Here is a 25923-nt window from a genome sequence, read left to right as displayed (position 1 = left end):
CCTTCATGGTGACCTGAGCACCTGAGGTCGCAGGCTTTCTTGAACACGGCGCTGACATTCAGTATGGCCACCCTCAAGTACTTAAGTACTTCTCGCGGACTTAGCTCGCCGGTTTCTCTCCAGTGTCATCGCTTACACTAGGCGCTCGTGCTAGACACAACACAAGCGCGCAACGACCTTAATGACGCGTCAATTAAACGCTAGTAGACATGCTGTCGATGTACATTTCTGCTGATCATCGGGATAGGAACGTGGCCCTCTCTTTGGTGACATTATCGGTCTACAACCTCGCTCAACAACACCGCTGCTTATTCATCACTTTTTTTTTGTCGACAGGAGCACACTGTTAGTTCCTCTGAACGTACAGTCGCGGACAGATTAAAATGGATGACGGCGAAGGCGGCGGGAGGGGCTGCGGGGCCGGCGCTGCTATCAAGCTTCGCGCGCTCACGACGAGAGTACTCCGAGTGACGTCAAACTTTTGCTTATCAAGTGTCCTTTTGTGTTTCGCTCTCCTGTTATGTTCGTAGCATCGGGTCAACGCTTTTTGAGAGGGGGGAATTGACACATGAACTTTTCTATCTTTTTCGGGTGAGCGCTTTTCACCGTCTACCAAATGTTAGCGCTCTGCACGGGACGCGCCCACATGAATCGGAAGTTTCTCGAATGTTATCGATGGTTCTGTGGTCACCGAAGCTTGAGTAATCTGATTGCATATGCGACGCGAATTGTGTAGAGCTTTCTGGGAGACACGCGAGCACCACCGATTACTCTGGAGCCTTCGATGGCTCGCGTGTGAAAGTTGACGGGCTTGAGCGCCAGATGAGATTTCCGACGGTCGCCGACTTTGTTCGCTAGTGGCGTTGTTCTTTGGGGGCAGCCTATTTTTGAGGGCATCTTACGCCAAATAAATGCTACTTTCGTCACTTACTATTTTGTGGCTTTCTTCACCGTCACTGCCACGTGACAATGCTTTAATGAGGAGATACAAAGAATGAGTATCAGAATATATCTTACTTGTGTTTCTTAAGATCTCTAGAATAGTCTGACGTGCCGAATGACCTAAAATAGCAAAAAATGTCGATTCTTATATCAGGTGACCCATCACATTATCTATCCATTTCACTAACCTGCACGAGTTGCTCAATTTTACGAGTCATACTTAACACTTCGCAACCTTTGCTGATGATAAGTTCCATACCAGCCGGCCACGGCGGCCGCATTTCGATAGGGGCGAAATGCGAAAACACCCGGGTACTTAGATTTAGGTGCACGTTAAAGAACCCCAGGTGGTCGAAATTTCCGCAGTCCCCGACTACGGTGTGCCTCAAAATCAGAAAGTAGTTTTGGCACGTAAAACCCGATAATTTAAGTTGCATAACAGCAACCAAGTCGGTTTCAGAAAATGACTGTCGGCGGTTACCCAGTTGATAGAGACAGCACATACTGTCGCTCTAATGATTTTAACCACGGGCAGAGTGATAGAATATCTTTGTATCTATCAAAGTCCTTCGATTGGGCATCACACTCTAAACTACTGCACAAATTACAACATATACTCGGATCTTGCAGTTTAATAAACTAGACAAAAGCGTATCTTTCATGTTGAAAGCAATTCGTTGAAATCGACTGTCAGCTGTGGGACTGGGTATAAGTGTCATCCGGAGTACCTCAAGGGACAGCCTTAGCGCCAATTTGTTCTTTATTATACACTAGTAACATCAGATATAACAGGAAGTCAACGATGCGCATGTTTTCAGAGGTGTTACTTATATAAAGAAAGATTACAAAATGCAATTGTCAAGTAACGACAAATCAGGAACTTCCGCAAATATCAAATTGGTCTCACGGCATGGCAAACGAATAATAATTTAGAAAGGATTGCTTGTATGAAAATAGGCAGAAAACAAGACCCACAAGAATTCACCGACACGAACTGCAAAAATGAAAATTTCTGATGTTCATTTTTATATATACTTGGACGTTGTCCTATCATATGAATTGGAATGGGACAAAGATGTGTAGTACATAACTTTTGAGGCGTTTTCAGCACTTCTTTCGTATAAACATACTATAATATCGGACTCCAGTTGGTGCCAGATGCCACCAGATGCCAGCCTACACCCCATTCGTTCGTCCCGTACTGAAAAATGGCATCGCCTATTGGTCTCGCTATACCAAACACTGCTTAAAAGGCCTGGAGGCAATACAAAGAACGCCATCAGATTCAGATATAAGAAATACAACTTCGATGATTCACCGACAGAACTCATCAACAAAGCTTGCATCCCGAGAATAAGCAAGCGTGCTCAATTTTTATGCCTGAAGTTTCTATTTCACATCAGTAATGGGGTCTACAAATCAAACAGCCGTACATTTTCGCCTTTCTCTAAACGGCAAAACCCTATACCTAAACATTGTAAATATTAATTTGAATATAGGTTCCACTATGACTCATTTAGGTATTCATTCTTTCCTGAGAAAATTTGAGATTCGAATTTATTGCCCAATGATATAATAATTTCTTAGCCGGACAAATTTCTTCTTAAGCTTGAAACATATGTCTATTAGCATGTATCGTGATAGTAAACATCACCTACAGACACCGCATTTTGTTTTTAATCCATTTCCATGTACAGTTTTGTTGTTTTTCATCTGCTGCTGTATTTTTTTTATTGCCCTTCTTCATCAAGGGCTGGCCCAAGAAAATCATACCCTCTTACTGTACTGCTTAATTACGCTTTGTTGTTAGCTGCAGTATAAACAAATGTATAATATTTTGTCAATTACGTTGTAATGCACTGTATTTTCCCAGGTCCTGCAATAGCTTCCATATTAAGACTGAGTAATATGTACGAAATAAATCATTAAATAAATATAAACAGCCACGTCACTAGGCCATAGGCCGTTTCGTGACATTCTCACCCTTGATTTGCACGGCTGGCTAACACATTCTGAGCCCTACTTTCTCTGAAATTAAGCCTCCATTCATTTAGGAGACACCTTGGTCTGGGTGTTTATACACAGCACTGTAGTGTTTTGAAAGACCGGATCACACTCGCAGTCGCAATATACACAAAGGTGCCAATGGGCAAAGGACTTGAGTAAACTATGATGAACTATAGTGAACAGAGTTATGCTGACGAATGGTATTCCTGCAGCACAGCAAAGACGTTCCGCATATGGTCATCGCCTCTTTTCTGCATCGTAAATATATGGCTGTTTCTTTATATTACTTTACGGTGAGCATTAGTGAAAAGTTTCATAGTGCGTTCTTTTGTTTCATTTTACTGCCGAGATCGCATTGGCCCAGCAGATGATGCGCAAACAGCACTCGCGAGCACGCACCTTCTTGCAGGCGACTCCCGAGTAGCGGTTGGTGGAAGTGCCGAAGACCAGGTCATTGAGTATCGAGGCGTACGGCGTGACGCCGATGCCTCCGCCAACCATGACGGCGATCTCAAACTTGTACCAGTCCTGGTTGCCTCCGCCGAACGGCCCCTCCAACCGCACCTGCATCGCGTGCCAGCCAGTGAAATGCGAGGCTCGCCGTGTATTTCGTTCTCGGCTATTATTCACACTTTTGCAAAAGGTATCTGCTCATTTCATGTCAATGAACCTCTCTAGGGCTGTGGGCCCGTAAACGACAAACGCACGCACGCGAGGCATGTCAATCCGCCCTATACAGTCTAGTGCTCGAAATACTTGACGCAATACTTGTCATGAATACTAAGTTGGCTGCAAAGTGTCATGCAACGACTTCCGTTTCGCTCGAGCCCGACAGAGATCGAAGATTCGCATAGACTCCTCTGCGCAAGCTCGCGTAAAGGAGGCAATTGAAATCAAAGGAATATCGGGCTCGATCACTATCAAAGGTGCCGATGTGACGCTGCTTGTGCGGTTGTGCCTCCTAAAGAAAAAAAATTATTGGAAATGATCTTCCGTGGTGAAGTAGCTATGTATATTATTGGTAAACAGGATATAAACTCTCGCTCAATATATAGAAATTTCTTTCTTTCCCAGTCTGTTTGGGATACATGAAGCTTTTTCATGTGCATCATCACGACGCAGTGTGAGGCTAACTGAGCAACGTCCTTGCAGCTACTGCTGTTGCTTATTGAGAAACGCTGACAAGTTATTTATTGTTATACGTTGTGTATACCAACTCAATCTCCATATGTTTCGATTCCGGAATCCTAGCCAGTGAAAAGACATGATATGTTCATTTAGCAGAAGTGCTGAGAATATAGAACCAAATCCAAACCGTGTGGGTTCAGAAATTGTTCCTTGAACGAATATTCATTGCACTAGTCATTCACAAAGAATTATTCAATGCAGGACACTACTACGTGCCACATTAGTGTATTTGATGGCACGTTTCTAAACTATCAAGTTTGTTTGTCCTGCCTGTTTACAGGAACGGAAGCAGAGGCTACACAACCTGACAAAGGCTTCTTAGACATGAAATTCAATGCGTAAGAATCGGTTGACTACCGCTGATACGTATCAAGTACTCAACATCTCTAATTGTGTAAATAAGCTCCTTGAGCCACTGCACATGCAGAGGTGACAGTAAACATTCAATGCAACGGGCAACTCCAGGCATGCTGTAAAAATATATTCAAGGTAAATTTGGCTGAAATGAAATGTTACGTCAAAATTGCTAGCAATTATTTCCGAGACGTGTATATTTTAATATCAAGGCACATGCCTTCGAATGTTCTTCTATTCGTAGGCACACAGAATGCCCACTTCTTTGATAAGTTACCTTGTACTTACAAAATAGCCAGGGGAAATTATACTTGTCTGTTTTGTAACAGACATTTTCTAGCAGGTGTAGGAGCCAATCACCATTCTTTTCATTCATTAGTTTCATTGATTCATGGACAAAGGGTGGGTCACTTTGTTGGGTTAAGCGTTTTTCGTCGTGCTAAGAATCAGTGTCTAAAAGCGAAGAAGAGCATGTAGCGGCCAAAGGAACAGAATGAAAAGTAGAGAACAAACTACCTGGCAAGACTGTGCACCGACGTCACTCTGTTATCAGAGAAGGGTTGGTTCTACACCTGAGGAGCGTTCGGAAAACCAAGGCATTCTCAGCGCTACGCCAACGAAATGCAATGTACGGTCACTTCCTGATGCGTCGTTTACCTTGTTGTGCCCTTGAACAAATCACAATTTTGCCTTTCTTCTAACAGCGGAGCTGTTCATACTTCTAGTTCCACCGTAGAGCGGTACGAGACAACTCAGCCCAGCTGTGCATCACACAGCGTCGCCTAGCAACCACCTGCGAGAGCAACGAGCCCCCTACACTCCCCCCCCCCCCCCACGCACGTAGTGCGGAGTCGTTACATCACAGGCCTCGAAAGAGCCGGCGCGGCGACACACCTCTCGCTTTCTCTACTCCGTACGCACGCGCTGCTGCCATGGGAAGACCGAAAAAAGTTCGAACTACCGGCTTACCAGGAAGAGCGCCGTGCTGCCAAAGGAGAAGCGATGTGTCGCCGCCTGAGCTGATTCGGAACATCGCGCCGAAGCTACGGCTGAGAAGAGGCGACGCCTAGCTGACGATCCAGAGTTTCAGTCAAGGGACCGCGACAGTCGGCGCCTGAACGCTCGACGTCGCGGCGAAAGCGATCCCGGCCTGCGGCTGCTCGAAAGCTTCCAGCGTCTAACTCGCTGAACTCGCTGAGGGTGCGAACGGCCGATTCCAGCGCGAATTGCTGGGAATAAAGTTTGAGCACAGCTTTCGCGTCTGTGACCTACGAGGAAGCTTCGCACGTGGCTCAGCGGCATTATGATCAACGAAAGAGTGCCGATCCTGCCCGTCACGCCGAGGCCGCCGCCGAGAAACGCTGTCGCCGAGCCGAGGATTCCGAGTTTCGGGCCAGAGACAACGAACACTACCGACTGAAGGCTCGGCGCCACCGCGAATCGGTACCGAGCTTGCGCGTCCCCAAGCGCTTCCAACGGCAGGCCCGCAAATCTATGGGAGGTGCGAACGGCCGGTTCCAGCGCGAATTCCTTGGCATAGAGCTCGGGCACAGCTGCTGCGTCTGTGACCGGCTCTGGTTCCACGTCAATCTCTGCACTATGAGCTCGGTGCGGAACCTTGAACAGAAGACCTCTGCCTTGCAAGTGCTTCGCGAAACCTTCCTCGGCGCCACCGACCATGACGACGACTAGGATGACGGTCAGACGTCCAGGACGAGGATTGGATCAACGATGATGACGACTGGTACTGAAGCACTGCACATAATAAATTGTGATGCACGTACTGCGGCTTCTCTGCGTGTGACTTGCTGTCGCTTGTGTGGCTTACCTGCCTGGCCGTGGATGACGTCGCAAAATCTTGGCGAAACTTAGCAAATCTTGAGGACACTTAGTATAAACATAGTTAAGCGACGCTTGACCTCGTAAGATTTAGGAAAGCCTAGCAACGTTAGGTATGAGCCCAGCCAAGCCATGCATAACGTCGCAAAACTAAGCAAAACCTTGCAACACTTAGTGTGAACCTAACCAAGCCCTCCACAACCTTGCAAAATTTAGCAAAACGTAGCAACACCTAGTATGAACCCACCCGAGCTATGCATAACCTCGCAAAACTTACGAAAAGCTAGCAATACTTAGCGAAATCCGAAACTAGCTCCGCTGTGACCCAGCCTTGCACCACTAGTACAAACTGCCCATTTTTTTTTTACTTAAGCATTTCAATCTAAATTTGGCAAAGCCTTATTGTTTCCCGGAGGCCCTTGCGTTCTAAAAAACAGGAGCGTGTTGTGCCATGTACGGTAAACCACAAACTGTTTTTGAACCAATGCATCAAGATTGATAAGCAGGCGGATACACGCACCTTGGGCAACATGCTCTCGTGAAGATTGCTGGGGTCAAAGTAGTTGCGCAGTTTCCACGTCCAGGGTCCCTGCGCTTTCACGTGCACGGACAGGTAGTTCTCGTGCGGCGCCGACGTGAGAGTCAGAGAGTGGTACTCGTTGGCCCTGAAGCCCGTGCAGCTGAGCCGCACCCACTGTCCCGACAGGTACTTGAAGTTGGGCGGCCGCGTGAACTTCACGCGGGTGACGTCTGCGCAAAAGAGAAGGGCTAATGCTGTCGCATTAACGGAAGACGAAGCAAACGGCTCTCGATATGCAGTCCACTTTCAGTGCGGCTTTTTACAGAACCTTGCTTTACCTCTTCCTTCGACTTTCCCTCTGCTGCTACTGCTGCTGCTGTCTGGCACGCCGAGTCGTGAGGTGGTTCACAACGTCTGTATACATGACAGGTGCGCGGCAGAGAGAAAAGGAGACGCAAGAAACTCGTTTGGATCTGTGCACTGCGTCGAATGTGCATAATGCCCTCTGGAGCTCCCTGGGGGTCGCCACATTAGCCTCTTGACAGCTGTAATTATCCGTGATTCGCAGCAAAGGCATCGTAGAATCTGCTGCACTCACCTTTCTACTAACGTGCAAGTCCAGAGGGAAGCTATATAGAATAGAAGAGAGGGGGAGAGGTGGCAGAGAGTGAGTAGAACCAGCGCAATGGCGAAACGAGCCTTGTCACTCTTTGCTAGCACTTCCCATAAAAAGGGGCGTCGAGGATAGAGAAAAGGTGAGGCCGGAAGGCAAGGAAACGCTGCTACTACAGACACAACAGTGGTTACGAGCCAACGGGATAATTGAGATCAAGATACGCCAGGGTACGTTTCTGCTATTTCTGAAAAACAAACACCGCGTACATTTTTCTCAAGCGGACAACTTACTCAAGGCCTGCTGAAGGAGAGCCGCATTAAAGCGCACCGTAGAGTCTAGGCGACACAACGGAAGCGGTTACAAGTTAAATCGGTGGCCGCCGCGGTAGCTTGGCGGCTATGGCGTCGCTTGAGGTCCCGGGTTTGATCCCTACCGCGACGGCCAAATTTCGACGGGGGTGAAATGCAAAGCGCTATCGCATTTTAGTTTTAAAGAACGCCACGGTGTCAAAATTATTCCGGAGCCCGCCTCCACGGCGTACCTATCTGATTGTGGTTTTCGGACGTACATGGCCATAATTAAAATAAAGATTAATACTTCTGACACGATGGGGCGTCCATGTGAGGCAATGAATATGCTTAGTGTTCTCAGATGTAATGAAGCATGGCGCACAACGCCTCAAGCAAACACCTCTCCCTGTCTGTTCTCTATACTACCCAGACAAACAGTAGTGGAGTAGACAAGATAGCCTTTAACACCAACTCACCACTCTCGTGTTAGGCTAAAGGTTGAAAGAATCAAAAATTCGCCGTCAGCATCACCGCTAATTATCGTCCATCAAAGCAAACAACACAGTAAGCTTCGCATACATGGATTACCATAATGCATGAGATCCGCGTATTTTTTTTTTCTTTTGCGGTATGCATACATTGCAGTGAACGGAAATGTTTGACCGCTTTTCAGTGGTTGGAAGACGATTTGCCTCATCAGAAGGTTCCTGGACATCACTGTAAGGAAACTTGGCGGCAGCATGAATCTGCCCAGGCTGCTTTCCTTCCACACTGGAAGCTTCAAAGCAAATACAGCTTAGATGCTATGAAAACAATCGCTTATGACTGAAATCGCTGCCCTTTCCAAAAACATAAAAAAAATTCCTCATATGTTTAATGTTTGTCAACTGACTCCACATGATATCTAAAAATAGCTTCATCTCTAAATAACACCTCTTTCCGCAGTAAGGAGGTTTTCATTAAGTAAATACCTTTGACACAATTTGCGGAAACCATCAACTGATTGCCGAATCACTGACAGTAATTATGTGCCTCTTTTGTAGAAGAAACAACAGCAACCGCAACAGGAGCAATGCCTGGCTGCTGTTGAGAAACCCTTTGGACCTCGGAGACTGCGCCACATCTCGGTAGCCACAGAAGGGTGTAATCGAGCAATTTAGAATGCGCCGGATTCAGTATTGCCGCTAGACCCATAGTTCGACGTCGTAGCGATGGCTGCGCGTCAGCAGGCGGCGGGATGGACTTCTTGAAGACGGCAGCACTAGCTACGTAGCAGCCGCCCTTCGTTAATGGTACGCCCACGTCGCTCAGACGCTATACTCTATTAAACACGATGTTGCACAGGCAGCCTTCAATCTCTTTTAGCTAGAGGTTGCAATGCATACCTGACGGCAAAAACGTTACCTGACCTCTCGGTTAACGCAGAAGCAAGCCCAGGGTCTATCCCACCTAGTTATAATAATAATAATAATAATATATGGGGTTTTACGTGCCAAAACCGCTTTCTGATTATGAGGCACGCCGTAGTGGGGGACTCCGGAAATTTTGACCACCTGGGGTTCTTTAATGTGCACCTAAATCTGAGTACACGGGTGTTTTCGCATTTCGCCCCCATCGAAATGCGGCCGCCGTGGCCGGGATTCGATCCCGCGACCTCGTGCTCAGCAGCCTAACATCATAGCCACTGAGCAACCACGGCGGGTTCCCACCTAGTTGTTATGCGAGCTAGATAGCCTTCAGCTGGGTGTTTAGACGGACAATTCCGAGCCACCGCATCTAATGGATTCGCCGCTTTGAATTGCATCATTATCAGCTCATCAGCAATTACAACGTAAACGACCTGAAGAACAAGTTCTAGCATTGTCAGTTAAGAGGACGCTCCGTTTACCTGATGGCAGAAGCTCAGTGTCCAGAATGTCCAGTTCCATGTATTTTGTCTGAAGGCTGACAACTTTGTCCAATGTGAACACAATGGCTGGACCAATGAAGAACATCCAAAAACGAGGCGACTGCACAGAAAGATGATCGTGTCACAGAGCGAAGAGAGAGAGAGAGAAGGGAAGACGGAAAGGCAGGGAGGTTAACCAGACTTAGTCCAGTTTGCTACCATATCGTGTCACAAAATAATAAATACGAATGCACCTAACCACCAAGTGTATAGCAATATTCAGTGTATTAGATCTGTAGCAAAAGGTATCTCTCAAAGAACCCGAAATTCGTATTTCAAGATCATACTCTGCGCAAGGCGCGCAAATTACAGCACGTTCGAAGAATACAGTGGCTCAATCACCTTTAAAGTTCGATTAACCGCGCGAGAACACCAGAGGGGACAGAAGAGAGAACACAGCACTGACTGTGTCCTTGCGCTGCTAATCGAACTTTAAAGCACGCTTTACCAAAAAGCTCAATCTTAAACCCTTTCCAAATAGCTGTTATCCGCGAAAATTTTCGATATATAATCAAGTATTGCTTAAAGCAAAAGAAGGGCTTTCCCTAAAAAAAAAGTACTTACACCTGTAAGTTTAGCCTGCCCATGCAGCAAGCAGAGGACGTAAAGGAGAATGTAAAGACTGTGCGTCATCCAAAAGTAGCTGTACGCCTTTTGCCGGATTTTCGGATGTGCGAAGATAAATATGACGCACATCACAATGAACAGCAGTACACCTGTGATACCTTGAAGAATAAAAAAGAACATTACATTAATAAACACACAATATTCACTAGAATAACGGTTTATTACGACGCGTATACAGTCAAACCTAGATTTAACGAAAAGAAATATAACCAATTATTGGATATAGCACGTAAATTTTAAATTTTCATTTTTTTCTATATGAGCTTGTAGGTTTTTGAGGGGTATCGAGCGTAGTGAATATATTTTCATATCTGATGCGACTTGAGTACAACGAGGCTCGACTGTAGTTAGAGTCTAAAGAAATTGTGTACGCACCGGTCACTGTCTGAAATACCCAGAAGGTGATCGTTGACTTGAAGTCGGAGCTGAAAAGGAACGGGAAAATTGGCTGATTGGCAGTCAGTGCTTTTTCTAAAGGAGCTTTGAACCCAAGCTCACCGGTTATCGTGTCATCTATTGCCGAATCTCAATGAATCGAGAACTGTAACAAATAAAGCTATTCCGTGTGATTTAAAGTTTTATTTATTTAGTATTCTGTCGTCGGAAAATAGTGCTGATAGATAGCCGAGAACCTATAAAGAGCGAAATCAATGTGAATACCATGCAACTCGGGCCTGACTGCGATTTATGGGTAAAAGCGTTTTCGAAGTAAATAGGGCTTATATCGCAAGAAGTTTCTATGGTAATTTATTAAACAAATTTCAGCTTTCTAAAGCGCCTTAATAAAAATGCAGGATTAGGTTTTATTCGCAGGAATGCATTCTGCGAGATCCCTCCAACGACGCACGTACTTTTTGATTGGTGTTGTCTCCAAGACCATTTCAGCCGAGGCCTTGCCTCATCAATATGGCTTCTTTTACCATAAACTTTGTCACGAAACTTAATCACGGTTCTCCAGCAGTACGTGAGCATGGTAAATGGAAGGAGAATAGGCTATAGGCGTTACAAACACCTAAAGAAAGGCCACGCTTCCATAAAAAGAAAACAGCCTGAAATGTAGCATAAAATATTTGCAACTATAGGGAGCTTACCGATTCAGCTTATAGAAGTGTCTCTCTTCGTTCCGCATTTAAAAATTATGGGGTTTTACGTGGCAAAACCACTTTCTGATTATGAGGCACACCGTAGTGGAGGACTGCGGTAATTTTGACCCCCTGGGGCTTTTTAACGTTCACCTAAAATCCAAGTACATGCGTGTTTTCGCATTTCGCCCCCATCGAAATGCTGCCGCCGTGGCCGGGATTCGATCCCGTGACCTCGTGCTCAGCAGCCCAACACGATAGCCACTGAGCAACCACGGCGGGTCTATCCGCATTTGTCATGCATTCCTCTCAAGTGTCGTCATGTTTTCACCAGTAAGTCATTCGATAATAATTTGAATTTCTTTCTCCTCACATAGTTACGTGGCATGCGCCCACACTATTTGCAGCCCTCGACGAAAAAAAAAATAAATTATGGGGTTTTCCGTGCCAAAACCACTTCCTGATTATGAGGCACGCCGTAGTGGAGGACTCCGGAAATTTTGACCACCTGGGGTTCTTTAACATGCACCTAAATCTAAGCACATGGGTGTTTTCGCATTTCGCCCCCATCGAAATGCAGCCGCCTTGGCCGGGATTCGATCCCGCGACCTCGTGCTCAGCAGCGCAACACCATAGCCACGGAGCGACCACTGCGGGTAGCCCTCGACGATTGCACCGATCAGAGTGAATACTTTTTTTGTTATTGGCTAGTACGAGTCATGCTCCTGAGGTGTTTTTTTGCAGCAGTTCACCTTAGGCCTTGCCCCAGTCTAGGTGGCCCTCCGAAGCAGGCGAACATAACGCATCTCGTCGAGCACTCGAGTCAGGGACACTCAGCTCGGATGCGGATGCTTCACGCAGAGAGCGATTATTTTCCACCTGGGACGACAAATTATATCGCCACCGCCCCACTTGTTCGCTATATATACATGATGTGATGCTTGCAAAAAAATTTGCACGGCACAAATTGCCAGCTTCTCTCAACACTGCTAAACAAACTATGGTGGCACTGTCTCCCTGAGTCCATACTTAGCTATCGGTATTCTGGACGTTAGCGCTACTACGGAACACAGCTTTACCGAGTGCTCTTACAACGGAGTTGTGTTGAGAAGTGTTCTTCGTACGTGCGAGTAGGGGCAGAGTGCACCCATAAAACAAAAAAAAAACTGCAGCAGTCTTTAGGACAGAGTCTCTTGTTCGATGCAGCTGGAGCAGGGTATCAGCCGATGGGCTTCAAAAATGAAAGTCGCGCATTCGGCACAAATATTTTGCATAAAACTGCGACTTGCACGAGTACCTAAAGCTTCATATTGTATCCAGGTCTGCACAATTAAAAAGCCAAGGGAGACATGTAAACCCACCACCAACAGGGGTGCCCTTCGGTTCTTTATGTGCTCTGCCTTAGATACGATATACGAGTAAATACTTTACTCTAGATGCGATCACCATGCTTCTGTTTAGCTGGCTAGGCGCTGAAATATGGCAAAGCAGAGGTTAAATTTTCCATTTCGAGAATTCCTTCATAATAATAATAATAATAATCATCATCATCATCATCAGCTTGGTTACGCCCACTGCTTGGCAAAGGCCTCTCTCATACTTCTCCAACTACCTAGGTCATGTACTAATTGTGGCCATGTCGTCGCTGCAAACTTCTTAATCTCATCCGCCCACCTAACTTTCTGCGGCCCCCTGCTACGCTTTCCTTCCCTTGGAATCCAGTCCATAACCCTTAAATACCATCGGTTATCTTCCCTCCTTACGACATGTCCTGCCCATGCCAATTTCTTTTTCTTGATTTCAACTAAGAGGTAATTAACTCGCATTTGTTCCGTCACCCAATCTGGTATTTTCTTATCCCTTAAGGTTACACCCATCATTCTTCTTTCCATAGCTCGTTGTGTCGTATTCAATTTAAGTAGAATCCTTTTCGTAAGCCTCCAGGTTTCTTCCTCGTACGTGAGTACTGGTAATACACAGCTAGTATACACTTTTCTCTTGAGGGTGCTAAGAACGGCCAGCTGCAGTGCAAGTTTTGCCGGCCAGTTTCGACAGTGGCGGCAACTTTCCTTGACGTTACGCTCTAGCCTCGTCGCCGTTGTGACTGAATGAGTTCGGTGGGCCAACTATTGTTACCGAACTGCCCAACGCGGACCTGGTCTGCCATGAGTGAGGGAGTTGCCGCGGGAACGTCGTCGGACAGCCCTTTCCACGCGCCGACCAAGACGCAAGACAAAGGCTACTCGGGCGCACTGCGCGGGTCGGCTCCGAGTTTTACGAAGCCCCTCTGACGTCGGCTCCGGACCGTGCACCTGTGTGTGTGTGCATGTGTGTGTGTGTGTGTAAACCGTCCCGCGGAGAGGCGGCGTGTTTACGATGACTGGACGAACGTTTCCGCCACCTTCGAATCGGGGGAGGACCGAGTGTTTATAAACGGCGGTTGTGCGGATGTTCTGCACACTTCCTTAAGCAGCCATGTTAGACTGACACTCTCTCTAAAGCAGTCATGCTAGACTGACATAAATACTGTATATAAACCCATATTCCTCGTTCTCGACGAGAAGCAGTCCTTCCCTTCATCAACGTCCTCAGCGTGGATAAGTTGGACGACGGCATGGGCCAGCTACCTTCTAATTCATGCCCGACTCCAATCTTGACAACGGATCATGAGCGATGGGATTGAACCCCCAAACATAACAAGGGATAATGTCAACCTGCTCTTCATGATCTGAGAATGCCTGCCAAACGCACCCCAGCCCATTCTTATTCTTCTGCTTATTTCAGTCTCGTGATCCGGATCCGCGGTCACAACCTGCCCTAAGTAGATGTATTCCCTTAGCACTTCTACAGCTTCGCTACCTATCGTAAAGTACTGTTCTCTTCCGAGACTGTTAAACATTAGTTTTATGCAGGTTAATTTTTAGAACCACCCTTCTGCTTTGCCTTTCAGGATCAGTGAGCATGCATTGCAATCGGTCCCCTGAGTTACTAAGCAAGACAATATCATCAGCGAATCGCAAGTTACTAAGGTATTCTCCATTAACTCTTATCCCCAATTTTTCCCAATCCAGGTGTCTGAATACCTCACGTAAACAAGCTGTGAAGAGCATTGGGTAGATGGTATCTCCCTGCCTGGCTCCTTTCTTGAGTGGGATTTTGTTGCTTTCCTTATTGAGGACTACGGTGGCTGTGGAGCCCTATAGATATCTTTCAGTATTTTTACGTACGGCTCGTCTATACCCTGATTGCGTAATGCGTTGAAAGAAAGTTGAAAGAAAGAACGTACTCGAAATGCATTTCTTTCGTCATGCACCGTAGATGCTCCGCTGGCTGCGTAGAGACGTGGTAGAAATTTATGTAGTGTCCAACGGTGTGCACCACTGCAAAAAAGATTTGCATGTCTTAAATCTGCGCGCGTCAACAAATCTATGCAAGAGAGGTTCCGTCTAGAGCGAAGTATTTCACTTTTAAACGAGTCGACTTTTAAAGGACCCGCAGCAACAATCGAATTCTGGTGGTTTGTCATACACTCACTTGTAGGTACGCCACGGCAATGTGCATTCGCGTTAGTATAACTGCGCCGTCATCAAGCAATTACTATTTGTATCTCTCAGTTACACTTAATGGCAAAAGGCTTACAATGCATTGCCGTATCTGGAGGTGTCTTGCTCATTTGCCACTCCTTGCTGTTGTAGTTTCCTAGCTATATGCTAGAAAAAAAAAACCTCTTATTAGGATACAAGTTTTGTGTGGTTTACGGTGCCAACCTTGCAGAACGTGTTCATTCAGATCTATGTGGCCCGTACATAAACAGATCGCGATAACTTCTCAGGCCTGAAGGATTTATCACCTCCTGGCGTGGTGAAACAACCTGATCACAAGGGTTGACACCGGTCGTTCACCCGTTCTCCTGTAGTCGGAGAACATACTGGAAGGTTTGCAGCGCAATTTGCACGAACATGTGAGACATAACGAACTCGGTAACTTGGTGAAATTGTATAAAGCATAACCAAGGCGAACATTATAACATTATAAAAGCGCACATGTTATCACAAATGTTTTGCTCCAAGAAAAAGAAGAAATCAAGGTGTTCTTATAACTAAGAGCGCCAAAGCTTAGCATTTAGAGTTGCAAGCATTTGCAGTGGAAAGGGATTAAATTTATCTCATATATGCAAGCCTTCCCTTTGCTAATTATTAACACTTCACATTTTTACATTTGCAACCTTGATTACTGGGGCAACAATTAATCAAACTCCCGAAAGAAAGCACTAAACATTTAGCTAAGTCGAGTTTTAACACAAGCAATGTGTGCCTTCTAGGAAGGTTTCGGAAAAATTACGCTGTCAGACGATGTCATCTGTGTTCCCAGAGGAAAAAAGAATGGAGTCGGAAAACAAGGCACGTCTGGACCATCGAAAGCATGCATTTTGATTAACGCGTTCCTATTGCTGCCTTAATTTAGGTATTTAAGGCCACAACTGACAAACGGGTCCTTACAATTTCATAGACCCTTTTCGCGACGATCCCCTGGGCGTCGCCATGTTCGACCACGTAGTGGCGCCGCTATTGCCTCCATCAGCTGCCTCCGCGTTTACATTGATTGTGCACGAAGTCGGTGTTGCTCGGCAAACCCCCGTTTCGACGAATTTCTTAGGCGGTGACTTGGAGGAATACATGAAGTTTCGGCCACAACTTCAGAGCACGTGTAAGCCCTTTCAGCACTGATTATGCCTTGTCCAAACGGCGCGAGCAGCGTATACAGCGTTTGTACTAGAAAACATGGCTATTAAGTGTGTTACAAGCTGTCCGAACTTTCTGCTTATTAATTAAATCAGTGTCAGTGGGTTTTGGTCTACGTTCTTTAGTTGCCTAACAGTTTGACGTGCAGCTTGTGATGTTTCTGACTGAGTAACGTCGCTTGGTGCGGTCACCATCGGGTCGCTCATTTTCTGCGTAATCGCTCGCGGGTGTGCTCAGTCACCATGCATGGTTTCTTGCTTCGCGCACGGCTTCCAACGCAGATGTTCTGCATTTCGTAATTGCTTGTAGCAAAGAGGAATTATCGCTAGTCACTCGCTTACTCATTAGAACGTCATGAAACGAATAGCTAAGAACAATCGTGTGTTGTCGTTGTAGAAGCCGTCACTCATTCTGTGGCACGCTGACTTAAGTGTGCGCCCATATACATATTTTCGATACATTGGCGACAGAGTGGGCGTAAGTTTGCGCGTGTGTTGGGGTGGATGTGTGCAGGTAGCGTGGGAAAAACTATGCCAGGGAGTAGCGCTGCTTCGTCTGTAACGAGCGTACTCGCTGTTGCCAACGTTCCGGTGTTGAACTTTTTCTTTAAAGGTTAGCAATACAACACTGGCGGACGTGCGATTTTTTTTTTATTCCTCGATCAAAGGCAGTGCCTAGCAAAGGGCCGGCAACACAGATGGACTGCTTGTGTCCGCTTGTGTAGCAGCGGACCATAAGCTTGGTCAGACAGAGTCATTCAATTCATAAACATGCCAGTTACTATTTTTGTAGCCAACTACTGCACAGAACTTCCTGCTGTCATTCCACGTTCTGCAGCATGAATACAGCACAGCGCGTTAACGAACGGCCAGTTGAATTTCCGACAAACTCATGCCGTTCAAAGTCGTGCTCCTATGTCCATTCATGGTTCGTATTCTTATGAAATCAGTGCCTAATCTCTAAAGGCCGAGTTAACGTATCAGTTGTCGCCGACGCATTTCAGCCCTCTATTCCACAAGATCCTTTCATTCGCCACTTAATCTACCTCCTAACATTATCCCAGAAGCTCACATAGCTTATTGCACTGGTCATGCGCTACAAGTTTCTCGCCAAAGTGCCAGTGCGAAAACATTTTCTGCTTCACTTTTTTCCCAGAGGAGCAAAAGACTAGAACAGCCTTTCTCCCAGCGGCATCACAATCAGTTGCCCCCAAAGTTTCATGCATAGCATATCAAATGTAACATCACACTGATCTTTGTTACAGCCACACTGTTTCTACAAAAACCCACTCCTTATGTAACAGACCCTCGGTGGTATTAACAAAACGATAAAGATTAAATGAACTGACAGATGACCTCACAGTAGCAGGGCAGAAGTGGTAATCGTTTCGTATTCGTGCGCTTTCGCTGAGGCAACGTGAGGTGCGCCCCCGACAGCGCCATCTCATTCCTCGAGAGCAAATTGCTCCGCGAAGACCGTCAAGGCGCGCTCATGATTGCATACTATTGGTTAATTGCGACAAGCATTCTAATGAATGCCTATTTCTACGAACCCAATTTTGCTGCTAATACCCTTATTATTGGCGGCGAGGAGTTACGAAGCCGCCATCTGTCGGAAGCGCCTTGCTGGAGTAGTATGAGGGACCACGCGGCGCGCTCCTCATAGGTTTCGCTGTCAGCGCTCATTGAAAACACCCCTGGCGAGCTCTCCAGGACATTTCTGTAAGTACTTTTGAAGCGGGAGAAGTTTTTTACTGTCTAAATAATAATCTTGGGTAAACTGAAAGCACAGAAACGTTTACAGACGCTATCTCTTTACCGAAAACGTACAGTGAACGCCACTGCGCCCGGTCGCCGCGATGGAGTCTCCCGAACCGGCTTCTTGCGTGAAAGGTAGGTAAACGCTGAGAGCAAACTATGTGAAATGTGTTCTTATAGTGTTTGTATAACTAAATGGAGCGTAATAGAACGAAGCCTCGATGCAGCGATCGCACAGATTCGCACCGACCGACTGCGCGTATGCATGCTTGTCCGCGCACTGTTTCGCTTTCGCCGCGTGCGCGTTTTCGCACCGTGCCATGAGCTTTAGGCCGCACAATATGAGCATTTGACAGTACAAAAGCAACCATTGTTGCGTGGGCTCTATCAGAGCTGTTCGAAAATAATTTCATTGCAGAGACTTCGATGCATACGGCGACTGCGATGTGCCGTCGCGACGATTCAATCTTTTTTTATGCGAAGCATATTACGAGGGCTCAACCCAGCTCCTCAGGCGCGGCGGTGACCATGAAATCACGTGACACCGTGACGTCACGACAGAGGAGAACGAGGGCTCAACCCAGCTCCTCAGGCGCGGCGGTGACCATGAAATCACGTGACACCGTGACGTCACGACAGAGGAGAAGTGGCTTTGGCTCAACTCTTGCAAGACGGGCTGGGTGGGAATCGAACCAGGGTCTCCGGAGTGTGGGACGGAGACGCTACCACTGAGCCACGAGTACAACGCTTCAAAGCGGTACAAAAGCGCCTCTAGTGAATGCGGTGTTGCCTTAGAAACGCGCTGTTTCTAAGGCGTGCGTCTCTTGCTCAGGCGCACATTTCGTTGCCGCGCCGAACGCTGCTTTGCTCGACGCTCACCGCGTCCAATGCGGGGCGCGTAGTCGCTGCCCTGTAGCCCATTGTCTTACACCCCTTGGCGGGTCGACGGGAACGCTGTCGCGTTCCACTCTTGAAGGCGAAGAAGTAATGCATGAGTTGTTTCTTCGTCTAGCCGAACCAAATATAGCCAAGCAACAGCAGTTCACCAGGCTAAACAGTGGTTCAACAACTAAAATAAAGGCTAGTATGCTTCGCATCCTGGGCTTAACCTTACCTAAGCCACAGCCATTTTTTTTCTTCTAAATTCTTCGACCTATCAATATTATTCCTCGAGTTGCGTCGCACTGTACGTTTATATGGTGTTTCCAGCGTGCGATTTCCCGCTGCTCCTTTTTTATGCGAAGCATATTACGAGGGCTCAACCCAGCTCCTCAGGCGCGGCGGTGACCATGAAATCACGTGACACCGTGACGTCACGACAGAGGAGAACCGGCGCTCCAACTCCCGCCGTCGCTCGCGGCGTCGCGCCCCGCATCGGACGCGGTGCGCGTCGAGCAACGCAGCGTTCGGCGCGACAACGAAATGTGCGCCTGAGCAAGCGCCGCACGCCTGAGCCGACGTTATGCGAAGCATATTACGAGGGCTCAACCCAGCTCCTCAGGCGCGGCGGTGACCATGAAATCACGTGACACCGTGACGTCACGACAGAGGAGAACCGGCGCTCCAACTCCCGCCGTCGCTCGCGGCGTCGCGCCCCGCATCGGACGCGGTGCGCGTCGAGCAACGCAGCGTTCGGCGCGACAACGAAATGTGCGCCTGAGCAAGCGCCGCACGCCTGAGCCGACGCCGACGACACCGGCTTTTCTGCGACACGAGCTCCTTAACGCTGTCGCGTTAAAATAAAGGCTAGTATGCTTCGCATCCTGGGCTTAACCTTAGCTAAGCCACAGCCATTTTTTTTGTGATCCAGTGCATTAATTCATAACTTAAACATGACCTATGTCATATTTTTTATAATGTGCTTCTTACCGCTCCCGTTCCATTTCAGTGAACTTGCCAGTATCTACAGCATCGACAAGTTCATAGACCAAACCGTCATGACATTAGTCGGGCAGCGGACTCGGGCGAGCGTCTCAGTGCGCGTTTTCAGAACATCGCAGACCTGGCGCCGTAGCAGAAATCTTCCTCGCGTGTGTGCTTGCGGCATACCCGAGTTGTAGCCGATGTTTGCCGGTTTTATGTTTCGCGAGCGAAGCTTCACGCACTTGTCTTGCGGTTACGTGTGAATAGGGCTGACTCCGGGCTCCATTGTGTACATCTGGCATTGCGGCACCGAGCAGTAGCCTACCATGTTGCGCGCCTTCAAAGGCAGCCACTACCTAATGTAGTGCTTTCAAGCGTTGTAAAGAAGACACTCGAAGCGGGAAAATTTCGCCACTAAATGAGGACCGCTGCGTACGAGAGAATTGAAGCTCTCGTTTTCAGCTCGCGTCGGCGCTGCCGAAGCAGCCGACACGGCCGCTATGTCCACACTGTAAAAAATTTCCGTAATTATACGGAGGATTTCCGTCACTATATGGAGAACTGCAGTGTAAAAATACGGAAACTATGTCATATCTCAAAAATACGGCAAAATCTGCCGTTAATATACGGAAAGTGCTCTCCGTTTTCAGCTTTACGGACATTTTCACTGTAATCATATGTACGGCTATACACTGTTTTGAACGAAACAGACAGAATTCCGTATTTTTGTTATGCGGACATCCGTGTTATTGTGAGAAACCTTAAGCTGTCCGAATGAGCGCTCGTACTCGTAAAGTTTCAGCTAACAATATTTTATTGAACACGCAAACTGTACGCATTATGAAGATGCGTACAAAATGTGAGAGCTAGCCTTCTACGAAAAGCTGCAATAACAGATCGTATAAATATATATACGCATCTTCTATATTGCGGTCGCAGTTTGCCGCGCATATGGGCCTCGCTAATCATATGCTCAAATATATGCGTGTTCTCGCAATGTTTTCAAATTGAGCGCTTTGTAGTTAATAACACAGCATATATGTTTAAGTGAACGAAGAGCCGTGGACATACATGCATATGTAAACAAGCTTGCAGCATTCAGGTGCTGGTGCACTGGTAATGACATCGGTGCTCTGTATACGCCAAAAAATTATGTGCGCTCTAAATCAGTACCTGAACGCAGGGAGTGGTATAATGACCGTAACGGCATTTACATTTTGCAACAAATGGTCTCGAAGTGGGCTGGCGGCCTATAGATCCAAGTACAACGGTCGGATGAAATTTTCGAATGGGGCAAGCAATTAGCCCAAGTGTCAAAGGGCATTGCTGAACTGCAATGTAGTTGGTTTAACTCATTCCCATAATATTTACAAAGTATCTCGTCTCTGACAATAACTGCCCATTCATTGAGACAAATCGATTAAGCATAATCTTCACTGTTCATGTGTTAATTCTTGCGATAAGATGTAATCGCAAACATTTGGCGCTTCATCTTGAACCAAGACCGGTAAGCGCGCTCGTTCTTGTACGGTAGAATAAAGAACGCGAACATGCACCGACATGTGTGTAAACTACTGGTAGGTGACTGAAGATGAAGGACCTATTACCGTGCTAGTACTGTGTGTACTGTCAAAAAGAAGAAAAAAAATAATACGGAAAGAAAGAATGCCCAGTGCCGAGATGTAACGATTCAAGCTTGACCTAGAATGCAACACCATTAGTTCCATGTGCTTTATATATGGGTAATGTTATGACACAACTCATTATTTACCCGTTCATTACATGCACGAACCAGCCCAAATTATCACTACACTAGAGATTATGGACGCATCGTAGTGCATTGCTTTGCACTTAATTGCAGCACAGGGGTTTGCTATCCCCAGTAGCGAACGCTTTGGTTGACCTCCCTGCCTTTCTGCTTCTTGCATTCTCTCTCCCTTTGTATAAAACGCACTAACTTGTGGGAGAGAAAGTGTTCTCCTCTTTTAGAATTCAATTAACTGTCAAGCAATTATATTGCATTTCCAGTAACTGTATCGACCGGGTCCCGGTCGAAGAAACCAACAGCAGGCGTTTCAAGACCACAGTGAACTGTTATGTTTATTGCGCTGGGCATTTTATACCAGAGCGAGGGAAAGGGGGTAGTGGAAATAGAGGGCAAGGAAAGGCACGTGTCGTTCCAGCGTGCCGAGATAGCTTGTGCTCGTTGAACTGATGCGATACAGTAACTAGAGCACATATGCGAAAACGAAACCGATTCTGTTCTGTTCTCCGCGCTCACAGAGTGCGGCACCAGGGGGCAGTGCGCGCTACGCGTCCGTAGTGTTCCTGTATATGCTCCCGCGGGGAGCAGAGTTGCGCATAGGTCCGCCGTCGAGATCCAGCTCTGCAGCGAAGCCCCTCCGCGCGCGCGCAGGAGCCAAATGCCGCGCGGTGTTCCGCCTTTTCCTCTAGTGGTCGCGAGCTACAAGCGCCAATTGTTGGCAGGCGCTTAGCAAAGGGCACTTCTTAATACAGGCTACGCTCGAACGAGTCATTCGTGCAGTCGGAGGGGGTGGGCTTCCAACCAACCGAAACTTTGTATGTACCTATGTAAACACGCATATACAACACACACATGAACGTACAAATAGGGGGTAGGACCACCTTCGATTCCCCAAAATAAAATACTCCCGTGGCTCGAACAGCTCTAAAGTTCGCTCGCAAATGCGCAGTACGTTGCCACAAAAGGCGGTGCAATGATTTTCAGCATGCATATGAAGTTGTCTTAGCATTGTCAGAAAGCAAGACATGTTTTAAAGAGTGTTTAAAACTTCACACACGTAAGTGGACACTTAGCGCATTTTGGCTGCCGAAACCAGCCGATTAATGACCGTCGCCAAGAGAGCTATCGTGCCTGCAGTTATGTAAATGACCGTTAACAGAGCGTCATTGATCACTAACCATCGTTCACAGCAGCTGCACGTTTTCGATACATGCGGTGCAGACACAGATTTAAGCGCATTTCAAATGTTCACATGCGCACATTTTAACCAAAGCTTACTTTTAGGATTCATTCATACCGCAGACTAATCAGCTATATAGTAGCAGCAAATCTGCAAGTAGAAAAATATTCAAGATGCAAGAGCTTCTAGATCAAATTTATTTCATACAAGGGAATGCATGAACGGCTGCTGGCAGCACGCCAAGTGTGCTGGTTCTTGGAACCTTGGGGCCAGAATTCAAAGAAAATGGAAAGGAACAAGCTATTAAGAGTAACAACAGGTTATTTTTATTGCACTATAATCACATCAAGATGGCAAACTTAGAGTATTTATTCACACAGTGCAGACTGTAATCTGACGACACATTTTGGCATCGTACTGGCACAATACAAGTGCCAGTACGATGTGTTTCGTATCACTTCACCAAGGTCCTTGACTTCACATCGTCGAATACCATACCTGAAACCCGCAGCTGCTCCTCTCAACGCACGATCGACGGTCCGCTGATTGCAATGGCGATGGCACTGACGGAAACGACGAGTTCGCACGAGTCGGCGATGCGCCCGTAAAGTTGGCTTCGCAGCGGCGCGGATCATTTGACGTCATTTTTCGCGCTCGGCCAATAGCTGTGCGAGCGGCGCCGGAAAAGGTATGCGCAACTCTGCTCCCTGCGGGAGCATATACAGGAACACTACGCGTCCGTTAAGAGTGGCAGACGGAGCTGCACATGTGTAGTCAGCCGGAATTTTTTGTGTCGTGTTGTAAAAGTTGTTAATTTGGCGTAAATATCCCTTGATTTGTACTCAACAGTGAAGCAAGACTCCAAGGAAAAGAGATTGACGCATCGGGCGCGAAGAACAGAAACGATGGATGGTTACGCTGCTTGGGTCTCGGCACGTTCGAATTGGCAAAGTTCCGAATTTGTCGCTGTGTTTTGTACGCTTGTGCGCTCGTCATTTGCCGTCATCGCGCGGAGATATTTGCGCTGGATGTCATTCACTTCGTGTACAAAACTCTGCACGCTGCGGCATCGAAGAAGTTGTCCTGTGTTTGGGTGCACGTATGCGCTTGGACACAGATATATCCTGCTTGCTCTCAACGGGTGTTCAACAGTCTACGCGCACTCATAACTTGCTCATGAGGTAAGCCCATTTTAATCTTATTTGGTTTGCATAACGTAGGTGTTAAAATGATGTGTGGTAAGCCGGTGTCGCGAACAGAAATATTGTTTAAAAGGACCCCTATGCAACGTCTTAGGGCAAACCTGACGCATGAATGGAGAAATGAATCACCCTATCTTTTCAGATCGATTCCTGTCGTAGCGCGATCGGCTCGATCGCACTTTCCGTTAGGTACTTCTAACCTTTTGCTCACTCGCGTTAAAAGCGTAGAATAAAACTGCGTTCAGTTGCGCACTTGTATTGACGCTTGTATTGTCTTGAGAGCATACTGTATCCGATACAAGAACTTCTGTTAAAATACGGAAATAAACGTTCGAGGCAATAGCAGTCGCTCACTACCTGTGATCGTTCCTTTCTTGCTTAGGTGCACGTTTCAATTGTGACCAAAAAAAGAAGTTATTTGCTCTGGCTGCTTTGCTGTGTTTCCTCGGTGCAACTTTTTGCAGTGCCGCAAGACGTGTTGCTTCGAATGATGTCTGGGCAGTCAAGGCATTCGTGTCAGTAAGGAAGCAGTAAACGGGGTATCAGTGCGAAAAAAATTGGACATACAAGAGAAGCAAATGGTATCATCATTGACTCTTTTATTTTACGAATAATTCAGTTCTATTACTAAAGCGGAGAGTGGATATGCATGAAAGTCAGATTGTATTGATACTCAGCAAAAACAAGGTAACTTATCATTACTAATCAATCCTTTTCTTTTACTGAAAGGCAAGTTGCTGTTGTGCTGAAGCTGAGAAGAGGTCTGCTGCCTGCGATGGGTCCATCTCCCTCAAGTTATCGCAGTATTGTAGCTCTCAAAGTGAGTGGATTTTTTCTCTTACCTATTTGCCACCTGAATCATGACTGCCACCTGAATCAAGCTGTGTAGGTGATCACTGTTAGTGATATTGGAGTGCTGGTGGACAAGCACTCCTTTATGGCTGCAACGCATATGATGACAGAGTGTAGCTGTGGCATTATGCGAAGGTGTTAATCTATAAGCCAAATTAGGTTCTTTGAGGTAATATGTTAATATATTGATGACATTGGATTGTGGTCTAGCAGGCAAAAATGCTAAACAAGGAGAAGTAATTTTAATTTGCACTTGGTAAGATGTGCAAGCAATTCAGGCTGTTACACATCAAATGGGACATTTGTAGATGTCTTCTACAATGCTGCAGTCCTGAATAGCTTCAGAGTTTAGTGATACTACTATAATTTCTCTGTAAAGGGTGCAGCACAGTTTAGCACTGGGGGAGGCTGGCATCAACAGGCGTCTACTTACTTACTTAGTTAAATGGAGTTTAATGGCGCAAAAGCGGCTAAGCCTATGGTGCGCCAAACCCGAGGTGTTTTAAAATCCAGTTAATGAAGGAAAAGGCTTTGTTAATAATATATATTTTGTGTAAAAATCCAGTGTTGTCTAGAAATTTATGAACGTCACATAATGGGACTAGCGGATCATCACCTAAAATTAAAGCAGGGTGTAAATGTATGTGTAATTTATATAATTTGTGCACAAGTGTTCGTCTGTGTGTTTCAGTCTGTGTACATGTGAGTAATATGTGCATATCTGTTAGTGGCTGTTGACATTTCTCGCATGTTGGTGGGTCTTCTTTCGTAAGTAAGTAATTGTGTGTGAGGTGTGTGTGCCCAATGTGTAGTCGGCATAAAACTACATTGATGAACCGCTCCTGATGGTAGCATGACTTCCACTCGCCAACTATGGGTTTCGTGAGATGTAGTTTGTTGTCAGCACAAGGGTCCCATTTGCGTTGCCATTTCGCCGTTAAGGCTTTTCTAATCGCATGGATGCTATCTTTGTATGGAAGTGTTGTGTTTGTTATATCTTTGTTCGCTGCCATCGATGCATATCTACCGGCTGCTTCGTTACCCGGTATCCCAACATGACTTGGTACCCAGCAGAAGCGGATTGATCCCCCATATTTGTTAAGTGCGACCATGTTTAGTATGTCCCCTAACAGGGGTTCACACTCAGAT

The 25923-nt window shown here is 46.6% G+C and overlaps 1 protein-coding gene across 3 annotated transcripts in view; it reads right to left on the bottom strand.

The window, feature by feature from the left end:
- Duox (dual oxidase) overlaps nucleotides 1-25923 on the bottom strand; it is a 448965-nt gene that overhangs the window by 58796 nt on the left and 364246 nt on the right. For all 3 annotated transcript variants that reach the window (XM_065437132.1, XM_065437133.1, XM_065437135.1), the window contains 6 exons: nucleotides 14700-14793; nucleotides 10707-10756; nucleotides 10269-10429; nucleotides 9645-9765; nucleotides 6851-7080; nucleotides 3349-3513 (listed from right to left, as the gene is read on the bottom strand). In XM_065437132.1, coding sequence (XP_065293204.1) covers nucleotides 3349-3513; nucleotides 6851-7080; nucleotides 9645-9765; nucleotides 10269-10429; nucleotides 10707-10756; nucleotides 14700-14793 — 821 coding nt within the window. The remainder of the gene's footprint in view (nucleotides 1-3348; nucleotides 3514-6850; nucleotides 7081-9644; nucleotides 9766-10268; nucleotides 10430-10706; nucleotides 10757-14699; nucleotides 14794-25923) is intronic.

This window comes from Dermacentor albipictus, chromosome 1 (genome assembly GCF_038994185.2).
Source record: "Dermacentor albipictus isolate Rhodes 1998 colony chromosome 1, USDA_Dalb.pri_finalv2, whole genome shotgun sequence".
NCBI classification, from domain to species: Eukaryota; Metazoa; Arthropoda; class Arachnida; order Ixodida; family Ixodidae; genus Dermacentor; species Dermacentor albipictus.
This window is presented reverse-complemented; position numbering and strand designations above follow the sequence as displayed.